This window comes from Balaenoptera borealis (assembly GCF_965194805.1).
Source record: "Balaenoptera borealis genome assembly, chromosome: 3".
In the NCBI taxonomy this organism is placed as follows: Eukaryota; Metazoa; Chordata; class Mammalia; order Artiodactyla; family Balaenopteridae; genus Balaenoptera; species Balaenoptera borealis.
Window position 1 is genome coordinate 48,815,440 of NC_138866.1, and position 12,148 is coordinate 48,827,587.

General features: G+C 43.0%; 1 protein-coding gene across 10 annotated transcripts in view; it reads left to right on the plus strand.

Annotated features, from left to right (window-relative positions):
• The window catches only part of TRIM9 (tripartite motif containing 9), a 104,520-nt gene extending 92,611 nt beyond the window's left edge, over positions 1–11,909 (plus strand). For 2 of the 10 annotated variants that reach the window (XM_082384809.1, XM_082384808.1), the window contains exons 8-13: positions 1,013–1,201; positions 3,756–3,797; positions 4,222–4,245; positions 5,073–5,376; positions 7,677–7,839; positions 9,881–11,909. In XM_082384809.1, the coding sequence (XP_082240935.1) occupies positions 1,013–1,201; positions 3,756–3,797; positions 4,222–4,245; positions 5,073–5,376; positions 7,677–7,839; positions 9,881–9,943 (785 nt within the window). In that variant the 3' untranslated portion in view covers positions 9,944–11,909. The other 8 variants (XM_082384814.1, XM_082384806.1, XM_082384810.1 and 5 more) reach the window with 7 other exon arrangements.
• Positions 11,910–12,148: the final 239 nt, after the last annotated feature.

The window sequence follows — 12,148 nt, forward strand, 5'->3', positions numbered from 1 at the left end:
CACCAAAACAAAATTATTTTTTCAATGAGAAGAAAGTTCCTTGGTGGTTTTGGACATAGAATACTACCATCATGCCATCTGTATTTCCTAAATTATTACTATCAAACTGAGCTCTAAGAAGACCCCTATTGGTAAAACATCTGTCTCTGACCAGATAACCCTACTGCATACAACCACCTATTGTTCAACAAAAGAGAAAGGAATGATTTTAGTAATTTAGAGGAACTACCTCTAAATTACTCTAAATGTTAGAACCAAATCAAGTAGTTGATATGTCCTTACTCTGGGATAATAGTGATCTTCATGCCAGACCTGACTATCTGAAAATAAAGACATTTTTGCCACAAATGCACCTCAGCACTGCCCATGGTCTGCTTATTGTTAGAGAACCAGAGATGTTCAAGGGCATCCCTAGGGTCTCAACTTAATTCAGAAACAAAGGTAAGGCTCCTTCCCTGATTACTTGTTCAGCCCTATCTTCCTCTCCTATTCAAAGAGCAAGTCTTGAGTGTGTTGGTATAGAAAAACCATCTCGTCCATTTAGAAACGGAAAAAATAAGAGGCAAAAGGGAAAATATGGAACAGCAAAGAGTTGGTCAAAATCGTCACCTCCTAAATAGAAACTCTTTAAGAGGCCATTGTTGTACAGGTAGTAACATCCAAGGGAGCTAGAGAGGGTGAAGTATTAATCTCCTCTTGGTCATCAATGGGTAAAATTTACCTCTACGGTTTCTAAATTCAACTCTAAAGATATTTAATTAAACGGAAACCTCTAATACTTTCTCTACCACTAAAAATTGGGAGAAGAGAAAACAATTGCCTGTGATATTTGAAGTATCCTCTGGTCATGGGTTGCGACCTGCCGAGAATTCCCTCCCAGTCTCAAACCACATTGGCAACTATGGGGTGGATGAGGCTTTGTGAAAGTGCATCGGTAAGGCAGGTCTCGGGGGAAAACTGCACAGCAGGTGGCGGATTTCTGATCTCTAGTTTGCATTGATCTTACATTTAGACACAGATTCAGAAGAACAGACAGTCCCTTTTCCAGTGCCTTCGGAAAGATTGCCGCTCCGTAGAATGAGTCCTTTCTCCTCCACCCTTAATCTACAGCCCAGCTTCCCCAGGAGATCCTACTTTGATTTCCGGCCCTCACCCCATCAGCTGAGCTTGCATTCCTCTTTACAGTCTCTCAATGCACCGGGTGAGCTGAGCTCGTCTGACCTCTCCTCTCCATCTCTGTGCCTTGAAGGCATCTCTGAATACCTGTTTCGTTCTTGGCGTTCATGTGCGTGCAGGGGGTGTGATGAGCTAGTCTCTATGTCTGTGGCCTGCTTCTGGTACGAGGAGCATTTGGATGATGGAGCTTTGTGGCATTCTTGTGTGTGTGTGGTGTGAGGACCAACCATCGAGCTGTGGTCAATGTATATAATGGTGTCGGAAAGTGATGAGTGAAGTTGTTCTTTTTGCACAAGCTGGTACCACCATGGGAAACCTGCTCTGTCCTCACATGCAATGGCACAGCACGCGCAGGTGCTGGCTGAGTGGAGGCTGTGGCCTTAGTATGGAGGTTTGCAACCCAACCCTGCTGTATCCAGGAAACCAGCTGTGTCTGGGAGACTGGATCAGTGCATCCAGCCTGGAGTGTCTGATTAAACATAGACTCAAGAGATCTTTATTGAAAAAAATAAAAGTAAAAAACTTGCCAACAGCAGAATGCATCATACAAAGCAGGCAAACCAGAGAGCAGAAAGTGAAAGTATTTCCTGCCGAAGCCTGTGCTCACTGGTCAGACAGTCGGGGTCATGGCTGATTTTTTTCTAAGCAAAGGGGAGGAACCACCACCAGCTAAATCAGAAACCCTCAACTAGCCTAAGGTCCAAAGATGAGAATCACTGAAAAGTCTGGCCTCCCAAAGTTTCCCACAGCCAAGAGGGTTGTGACACGGCTTCAGGCTGATTTCAGGAAGCTGGACTAGTGATACTATGCCGTGAACTCTGTCTAGCCAATAGAATCTTAAAATATCTAAACTGCAGTCCTATTTGATCTCTTCAGGACTATATTGTAATCAGGGATACACATGATGCACATTTCATATTTCCAAAGGTTTCTTTTTTTTTGTTATTTTATTCTGTTTGCTCATCCCACATCCTGGAATGAAGAAGGCCACAGCATGACAGTGCAAAAAGGATGCAGGGACTTCAAGCTCTCTTTAAAACGACATTTTTCTTTGTGCTTTTATGTTTCTTATTGTTTTTCTGTGCGCTATTGGCTTTTAAACATGCTTTGTTATGGAAGCCTTTTCACTTGTGTCTAATGTACTGAAATATTGTTATAGTCTTTGTAATGTATATTGTCTCAAGAATAAAATATGTGGGTTTGGGGATATTTGATGGCTGTATTTGACACCATTGTTCTAGTTGTATCGTTGAAACTTAAATGTACGATGGTGTGTTTAAAGTAGTGTAAAAAAGATTTCAGAAAACTTGTTTTGAAAAAGACTTGCACAAGGCATGATTCATTTAAAAAATTTAAAAGCCCTATTCAGATTCTACAAATTTATTTCCAAAGCTGGATATGAGATTCAGTTTTAAAACTCCAGGTGTCCTGTACTCACTAAGTTCTAACCTGTGAATAGGAACTGAAGTGATAATTGATAGAAACTAACCATAAGTATCAGCCATGAGTTGGAGAAAATGATTATTCTGCATATGAATTCATCCCAGAGAAAAAAAAAACTAAAAGTAAGATCATAATCTTTACATTTTGTTTTTAATTTAAGCATTAGTCCTTTCTAAGGTGCTTTCTTAATTCTTCTAAAATTCTTTTAATTCAGTGTATTATCCTTTATTTAGCACATAATGGTCTTACTGAATTGAAAAAAAAATTAAATGATCCTTTCTAGGAGATACCCTGGTGCTCATCAAAAACACATTTCCTAGATCAGTCACTGACAGCACTTGAAATTGTAGTTCACACACCTTTGAACATTTTAAGACTAGACTGCTTCATCCACCCTGATGAAACTTCTCATGGAGTAGGTAAGGGTATGTTAAGGAAAGAGGGAGATGGTTGCAAAAGTTGCACAGGTGATTCCAATACATCTCTGAGGTCACTCCCACCCCAATCAGCACCATCCCCCCGCCCCTCCCTTAGGTGAAAAGCACTCATGTAGTAAAACAATCTAAGAAAGAGATGAGGTCATTCTCATATTTGCTACATTTAATTCATGTCATTATTAATAATTACCAGTTGTATTTATTAACATAGGGATTACATTACACATTTAGTTATATAATTATCATGTGACTTGAGCCCAAGTCACAGCAAAGGCCTTTGGGCATAACCAGAGTTAGAAGTACATGGAATAATGATGTAGAATGGAGTTTTATCAAGATTCAGTGATTTCTCCGTTTCAATTGGATGAATTTTTCTCATTTTCTTCTGAATATGGAAACTTTCGTGGAAAAGATTAAACTTGGAAGATGATGAAAATTTAAGCTCTACAGTTTAGAAACAATTGGAGGAGACTTTATTAAATGAAAACAAAACAAAACAAAAAAGATGTACTATTCATTTTGAAAGAGCAGAGAGGCAATTTTTACCCAGGCAAGTAAACTAACATAGAAAGGGCTTTGGTTTTTCATGAATCAGGCCTCTGGTGACTCTCTTCAGCTGGTGCTTTTTACATGTATACAAATAATTTTTATTGACCTGGTTGTTTTTTCATAGCTTTGATGTGTAGTATCTCTTTATAGGATGCAATTTTGAGACACAATCTGCACCTTACTCTCAATTAGGCAAGTATACCTATTGTCATTGTCATCTTTTACTTATGTGCTTGGTATGCTCCACTCCCGTCACAAAATAAAGGGTGACAGCTTATTCTATGTCAATAAAATTGTCTAATTGTCATTCAAATCCCATTATAGCAGTTTCTCACATACGCAGAAAAATGAGTCTGTATTTTTAAATTTTATGCCTCAGAGAAGATTACTTTTCCCCCAGATTTCTTGTACATCAATGCAAAGCACTCTCTATAAGCAGAGCACTTGTGGGCAAAGGTACTAATCAGACCGATACGGTTTTAAACTGAGTAGTGTATGCAGTTTTGAACTGAGCCCTTTTTTGGTATTAGTCTATCAAAAGAGACATGTTTTCTTATCAATGTCAATTTTGCTTCCTATTTCTCTCTCCCATGCCTTTCACTCGGAATGACAACAGTTGATATTAAAAAGCTGTTGGCAGGTATGGAATAACCTTATTCTGTTACAAATAGCAGAGACCAATGTGCATGTGAGGTGGCTCACAGATTTGATAAATCAGCCATTTCGTCTGTCCAGAGCATGTTCTGGGTAGGTGACATTTAGAACTCGGGCACAACGCTGTGTACAAAGACGTCATTCCATCTGCACCTAACGTCCAAAACGTTTTACACGTTAGTTTTAGGAGTAACACGCAAACTGCATTTGTGGTGAAGGAAGCAACCTGTCTTACATCCAAGTCACAATCACTCATGAAAATTAGTTTCTGTTGCTGATAGCTTTGGAGCTTTTGAGCTTTCACTAACACTGAGGAAATTTTCCAAACGAGTAGATATGAGCACTTCTGCAGAAGGGATATTTCCTTGTTTCACTGAGTGTGTTTTATCCCTCCTCCATCTAGGACTCTAGCTCCTAGCCTCCCCATCTCAGGGTTACACAGGCATCTTAGCGCAGCCCTCTCCCCTTATGTCTCTGGTGTACTGTTCTGCCAGTCACCGGGTGAAGGGACTTGCGCCTTCCAAAGTCGATGCCACTTCACTCCCGGATCACCTGGCTGGGAGTGCAGTCTGTGCCAGGTAACCCCTGCTGAATCGGTCGTGTGTCCTCCGTCTCCTTCTGGGCGCAGAGAGCCCTAGCTCCCAGGAAGTGCCCCCCGTCTGCTCACTCACAGCCCCTTCTGGCCCTGGACACCTCCTTCCCACATGGAAGCATGAAAACGGGACAAGACGCTCCTCTCCGGCCCAGGAGTGCGTTATGGCGTGAGCTCAGTGGGTCCGTCTTAGTAACCGCCCTCCCTTCTGTTGTTCCCAGTGGCCTGGTTTGCTTTTGACCCTGGCTCGGCGCACTCTGACATCATCTTCTCCAATGACAACCTGACTGTGACCTGCAGTAGCTACGATGACCGGGTGGTGCTGGGGAAGACTGGCTTCTCCAAGGGCGTCCACTACTGGGAGCTCACGGTGGATCGCTATGACAACCACCCAGACCCTGCCTTTGGCGTGGCTCGCATCGACGTGATGAAGGATGTGATGTTAGGAAAGGACGACAAAGCCTGGGCAATGTATGTGGATAATAACCGGAGCTGGTTCATGCACAACAACTCGCACACCAACAGGTACCCTGCAGCCCCTACCCCCCAGCCAAGCCTTCTTCACCTTGGCTTCCGGTCGAGAGCGAGAGCCCAGGTTCAGAGGCCTGTTAAACAGACAACATGAAGGAAGACAGGCAGGCGATCTTTATTAAGCAGAAGTCCTACTGCTCTTGGCTGAGTCCATCCTGGAGTTTTCTTTTATTTTATTTGCATAATGACAGAGACGTGAGTACTTTCCTAGGTCCCTCATGGCTACGTTCCACCCAGGGCTGGAAACTAAGAATCCTCGTGCATATGCATTATAGAAAAACCTTCCAGGATTCTAAAATCCAGACTTACAACTTACCAGAGAAACACTGTTGGACAAGATACTTAGTTTTTCTGAACATCGGTTTGCAAATCCACCAATTAGGAAAATCATGTTTTTCCACGCATAAATGTTCCCACGATTACATGAATCATGCAAAAATGCCTCCCATCCACCCGAAAATAGAAGCCACTGTTCTTCTTATTATGATTATTATCAATGCCACCTCTCAGAATAGTAGCCATTCATTAAACTAAGTCGTATGGATGCCAATTTGGAGAGTTTCATACTTGAAGAACCCTCTTATTATTGTATGGATTCAGAGTACCCAGTTTGCTGGGGAAAGAGAACAAAGGTAAAGGTTTTGCTTTAACACCAAAATATAGGCAAGTATAATTTAACCCATGCTATCATATTTTTTCTAGACCTCCTCTTTCATTTGGTTTGTGTTTTCTTCCTCAAATGTATTTGTCACAAATTTCCTAGGTAGGGAAGTGTCTTTTATGGATCCTGGTCCACCTTATTCTCAAAGATTTCCCCAGGATACATTCTCATTGGTGTCTCTGGGGAAAAAAACAAAAATACAGTTGTATTCAGTTGGATCACAAGGAAAGTGAGTCAGGTAGTGATAGGCAGTGGACTCCACTGTCTCAGCTTCTTCTGTATCCTCACCACTGCCCCTCTTCTAGCCGGTAGGACTCCTAGGGCCTTCACTTCCTGTTCCCTTGGAGAGTTTCTATACATCTGCATTCACTTGTGTATTATTCACCACCACTTGAAGTGAGCACACATGCCATTCCAGCCTGATATCAAATCCTACTAGATGTATATAAGCCATTGTCTTCAGTAATTCACATCTGGGGGGACCCTCTGTCACCAGATCCCTGATGCCATGTACCATGTTTTAGCTTCTTTATTTTGGAGCGAAGGAGTGAGTAATAACACAACTGCCACACTATGCAGAGAAACACTTTCTTAAGGCAGAACACCTCTGCTTGCACGCAAACGGCACGTCACCAGTGCCTTCGTTGCTGAAGCTGTGAATTTCCAAGATGAAATTGATACCCCTGTGTTTTAACCACTATGTGCAGTCTGTGTTCTGCGTGCCGGGGGAAAGAACAACACCCTAACATTTCTGTGCTCTGCTGAGATGAGGCTGAAGTTCAGTATTGCTAGCTCTCAAAGAGGAGGAAAAAGACGCATCTGATCATCCATGCTTAATGGCTTTTGTGAAACCATCAATGGAAGCGTTAAGACACAATTCGTGGTCAAATGACAGTCACTCCACCTCCTACAGTATAATTAATTATTTCACCTTACAGAGAGGAGATTCCTCTTCTTCGGTGTTGCCATTTTATGAAGAGCCTCCAACTTCTCAATTCAAATTCAGCATGCCCCAAATGACCATCTTTCTGGAATGAGCTTTTCTGTTTCATGGATAGCATAAGGGCCCAAATCCAATTTTTCATGCATGTGTTTTAGGTTCAGCTTAAGTGCTTCTTTGACTTTCAAATTAAATCATTTTGTATTTAATGATGTTTAATTCACACCATATGTGCAAAGCGTGAGACCCAGCTCTAGACAGAGCTCTGATAGCCCAAAGGCTACTTTTTGCCCTTGGCCTTTGATGCTTTGTTTTCTACTAGGCGACTGCGTGTAGAGACCCTGTATGAAGGAGTTCACTCTCAGCAACAGCAGAGCAGCGCGGTGAACCTATACATTCTCAACAGGGGAATGAAAATTGGTTTTCCAGGGAGCGAGCAAAAGATCTTACTTTTTATATATATAAAGCACAGATACACGTACAGCCCATAAGCAGATACACAGTATATCTGCGGTATTAAAATTGTAAGTGAGGAGGGGCGATTAGGCGGAAAAATGTTTTAAAAGGCTCCTGGGGTGGGGATGAGGAACGATACTTTTAAACAAGTTAAAAAATACTGGTTTAACCATACGAAACGGGAAGCTTCTAGAATGATGACAGGCAAGTGAAACCCCATGTTTTCTTTTCCCACAGAACTGAGGGAGGGATCACAAAGGGGGCCACGATCGGGATCCTCCTAGACTTAAATAGAAAAACCTTGACATTTTTTATCAACGACGAGCAGCAAGGTCCCATCGCGTTTGAGAACGTGGAAGGGCTGTTCTTTCCGGCAGTCAGCCTGAACAGGAACGTGCAGGTGAGCTGCAGACTCTGCTTCTGAGGCTGCCCGCGGGCAGCGAACTCAGCCCCTGCCCACCGAAGGCCCAGACCGAGGCGCGGAGGAAGGGGGGGCGCCGGGTGGGATGGACGTGACAAGTGAGATGATTCCAGACCGGCGTAAGCCCCTCGGTTATATTGAGACACAATCTAGTGAACAGCAGGTGGGAAAATGGGATTCTCTGCGTGGCTGGCTAATGATCGTCCCTCTGAGCCCTAGATCCCTCTCTAGTAGAAAGGAAACTCTTGAATCAGCTGGCATGAAAACAAATGAAATGACTGAGGCAAAGCACCGTGAGTGCCTGAGCAGTGAAGGTGTGAGCCTGAAGTGCTAGCACGATGCTCAGAAATTTGGGGCGTTTTCTCTGCACTCTTATCAGTTCTGTCAGGCGCTTCGGGGACAGAAAACACATACTGATGATTTATTGTAAATAAAAACAACAAGTTCTTTTCATTCGTTCACTCAACAAATATCTGTTGAGTGCCTTTAATATGTCAGGCACTATTGAAGTATTATGAGTATTGTTGTTTACCAGTGAAAACAAAACAAAAATCTTTCCCTCTCAGGGCTCACATTCTAGTTATAGGAGACAGACAGTGAATAATAAGCACAATTGCTATGTTAATTATATAGTATGTTAGAAGGCGATATCCAGTGGAGAGAAGACCGAGGGAAGAGTAAGGGACCAAGAGTGCCGGGGTTGGGAGGGCAGTGGCCGTCCTAAGCAGCGTGGTCAGCATAGGTGGGCCTTATTGTAGTCACAGGTGAGCTGAGCCTTGAAGGGGGTGAGGGAGTGAGCTGTGTGGGGCTTTCCAGGCAGAGGGAACAGCCGGGACAAAGTTTCTAAGGCACAAGGGGCCTCACTTAAGCAAGGAAGGGCCAGGAGGTGGCAGCTGGGGCAGATGAGGGGCCGTGGGAGAGAAGATCAGAGCCATGCGGGAGGGTGTGCCCTGCCAGCCTCTGCCGGGACGAGAGCTTTCACTTCCGTCTTGAGCCAGAACTCATCATCAACTGTGACCCTCATTCAGCAAATGGCTGCCTTACGATAGGGTAGATAGGGCTTGAGAATCAAAACACTGCTGGTGATTTTTGCTGTATATAAAACCACGTCTTGGGAGCTATTTTAAAAATCCATTGTTGTTTATCAGTATGTGCAGTAGAAGTGATTGCAACCCAGTGACCTCTGCCCTTCTGTCTTGCTGCAACTAGATGGGTTTTTCTGGACGGCTGAAATCTAATCTATCAGAGTGCAGCCTCTACATTGGACAAAAGAAAGCTATAGATTTCCCTAGAAGTGTGTCTTAGAAAGCCCTCATTCAAAGTTTTCCACATTTTCAGCTGTTTCCCTTGCAAAGAATATTGTACTCGACGCTCTTTAGGGGTTTCCAGGACGTTCTGAGTATCTTTAGAGAAAGACTCTTGGGCTGGGGAAGACAGGGACAAGACAAGAAGGGGAGAGATGACAGACAGCAGTGCATGAAATGGTTCTAGCCTGGTCCGTGCAGCTGAAGTATGAGGTTGGACAAAATTCAGTGAAATATTAAATAAGTGCCCATGTTTCTTCATACCTGGCAATCATGTAGTCCATCCCTAAATGAAAGGCTTATCCTAACTGGAATAACTAGTGGACAAATAATAGGGGAAGGGTTGTCTGCACATCTGCTTTCTGTCCATGGACATGGCAGTGATCACTGCCGTGTGGCCAACAGGCTTTTCTACAAGCAGATCAATGCCTGTGTCTTCAGTCATAGGAACACAATCTCCCCAGAATCCGTTGAAGAAGCAAGTGGATGCGAACCATATTATCAAGTGTCTCCAAGATTGGGGAGCCCAGCATGGTGGCCAGGTTCTTAGCACAGGCTGAACTCTACTAGAATTCTCTTTAATGTCTGCTAGAATAGACGTTACAGAAAACTGAACAGATCCCCTTTTGAGTGAGGAACACACCCACTGTGCTCTGGGGAGGGGGTGCAGGCGGGGATCCTGCAGTGCCTTCGGGACTCACAGTCTCTTCCCACAGGTCACGCTTCACACGGGGCTCCCAGTCCCCGACTGCTACTCGAGCAGAGCGTCAATAGCCTAAAGATGTGCTGTGGAGGCGCCAGCTGCCTGTTCTTACCTCCGCCTGAGCGCAACAGCAAGGAGCTCAGCCAGAGCTGGAGGGAGAGGGAGGAGGAGAGAGATGCTGGTCCTCACACCCCGCAGCCCCCCTTTCCCTCCAGGCTCTCTACTGCTGTAAAGCCTGCTTTCTCTTCCATGTTCAGCAATTCTAACCAACGGAAGACCTAGACAGCCCACCATGTCACTTTGTTTCCACAGCCAGATTTTGCTTTTATTTACATTATTTTTTTTTATGTAGGTGAGTTATCTTTTCTTTCTCCTTTGATCATGTCATTGGTGACTTACTGAACTGGCACTGCCAAGAGAAAATTCTTCTGATAACTTTTTTCTTAAACTTTCTGTCAAAGAGGTAGGTAGTAGGGAGAGGTAAGGAAGAATGAGCTGAATTTGGAGCTGGCCGTTTAGAATATTCTTGAATGTTCTTGCCCTGTGACCTCTCATGCAACGTTAGCTCTGCAAAGCTAGTCTTTTCAGCAATGAAAAGTTTTACTATCCACTGAAGCACAAAAATATCAGCAACACGACTACACAAAGACAGAGGGGTAGGCTCACAGGACAGCTAGGTCATTAGGACAGGCCAGAAAATCTGGTCACTGAATGAAATTCGAAGGTCTCTAAATATAGGCAGGGCAGGGGACTTCATGATTTGGTTCATTTATTTACAAGTTTTTAATTGAGAACCGATTCTGGACCAGGCACTGTTCTAGACAATGGAGACAGAGTGGTGAATACACAGGTGTGGTCTCTGCCCTCCTGGAGCTTATATTGTCCTAGGAGAACAAATCAAAAATAAAATTATTACAAATTGTTATTAGTATTAGGAAGGAAATAAACAAGGGCCAAAGAGGCTCATTGGTAAGATCTTTCAGATCCCCTAGAATGATGCTAAAAATCCATTCATTCTGGCCATAGCACCAGAAACATACCAACTCAATGCCTTTTCAACTGTGCTATTTTAATTATGGTACCTGCTGCCATTCACCACAGAGTCCTTCTTTGGTAGAAATGATGTCAGCATTCTTATTTGTTAATGCTGCAATGATACTAAGCCTTAAAAATAAATGTGAAAAAAAATTAATGACCAGAAGGAGGATTCATTGTCCGTAATGGAGGATCTTAAGTTGCAGTTCACAGCATTCACATTCTCAGGATTAATGCGCTTGTCTCCGTGTAGACTCACTATCTGTGCCTGTTACAAATGAACAATCCATCCTTTCTGCTGCCATTCACATCCCAACTTTCTGGAATTGTTCAAATAATGTTTGGGAGGAAATGAAATTGTAGGTCATTGCTATGATGGATAGCAGAATAATAAGCTTATTACTTCCGTGTAGAGATAGACTTATATAAGCTACCCTTCAGATCCTTTTGTTTGACATGAAGTTTTAGAAAATGTAGCACCTAGAAAGAGGTTCTGGTTAGTTGTCTAAATATTTGCCAGGGAGCCAAGAAATTCACCAAGAAAAAAAAAACAAGAATAACAAAAGGGAAGAGGTAGGATGGGAAAGCTAACAAATTAAGGTTTGGGCAAAAAGTAATATATGTAAATAGCTAATAATTTACTTTTGGGCTTACTTTATTTAGATTATTTCTATCAGCTGTGGTGTTTTTCTAGTTAAGTGTACCTGATTTATTGAATAGGTGCTATCCTGTTTGTGTCCACCTTGGTTTTTCTTGGCTACAGAAACATTCTGTTGCAGGCCAACACTAATTTGATATATGATTTATTCTCCAATGAGACTTGATGGCTGGGCCGCTGTAGACTCATAGTTACTCTTGTTCCTTATTAAATTCATCCTGCTAATTAGATTTCTAGTGACCGGTAACACGTAGTTTACACAGAATTGCAGTTATAGATGCATACAGCTACTGTACTAGAACAGATGGATATTTCTGGTGTGCCAATAAATGGTTTTTATGAGAGGACATCCTATGTCTCTTTAGAATTTCTTAGTTTTTGCCTTTTGGGGACGACAATTCGCCTTTGTCAGAGCAAAGTGTCATTGGAAGGTCCCGTAGAGCTCGGGAAAACACCTGCACTTCATTCCATCTCCTCAGGAGCCTTGCACTGTCGCCTAGTGGTGCTGACCTCCTGAATCTTAACTTAGTATGAAACATTAACAGCGAGATGCTGTTGAGGGTCTGCCTCCAAACACTCGGGACTTAC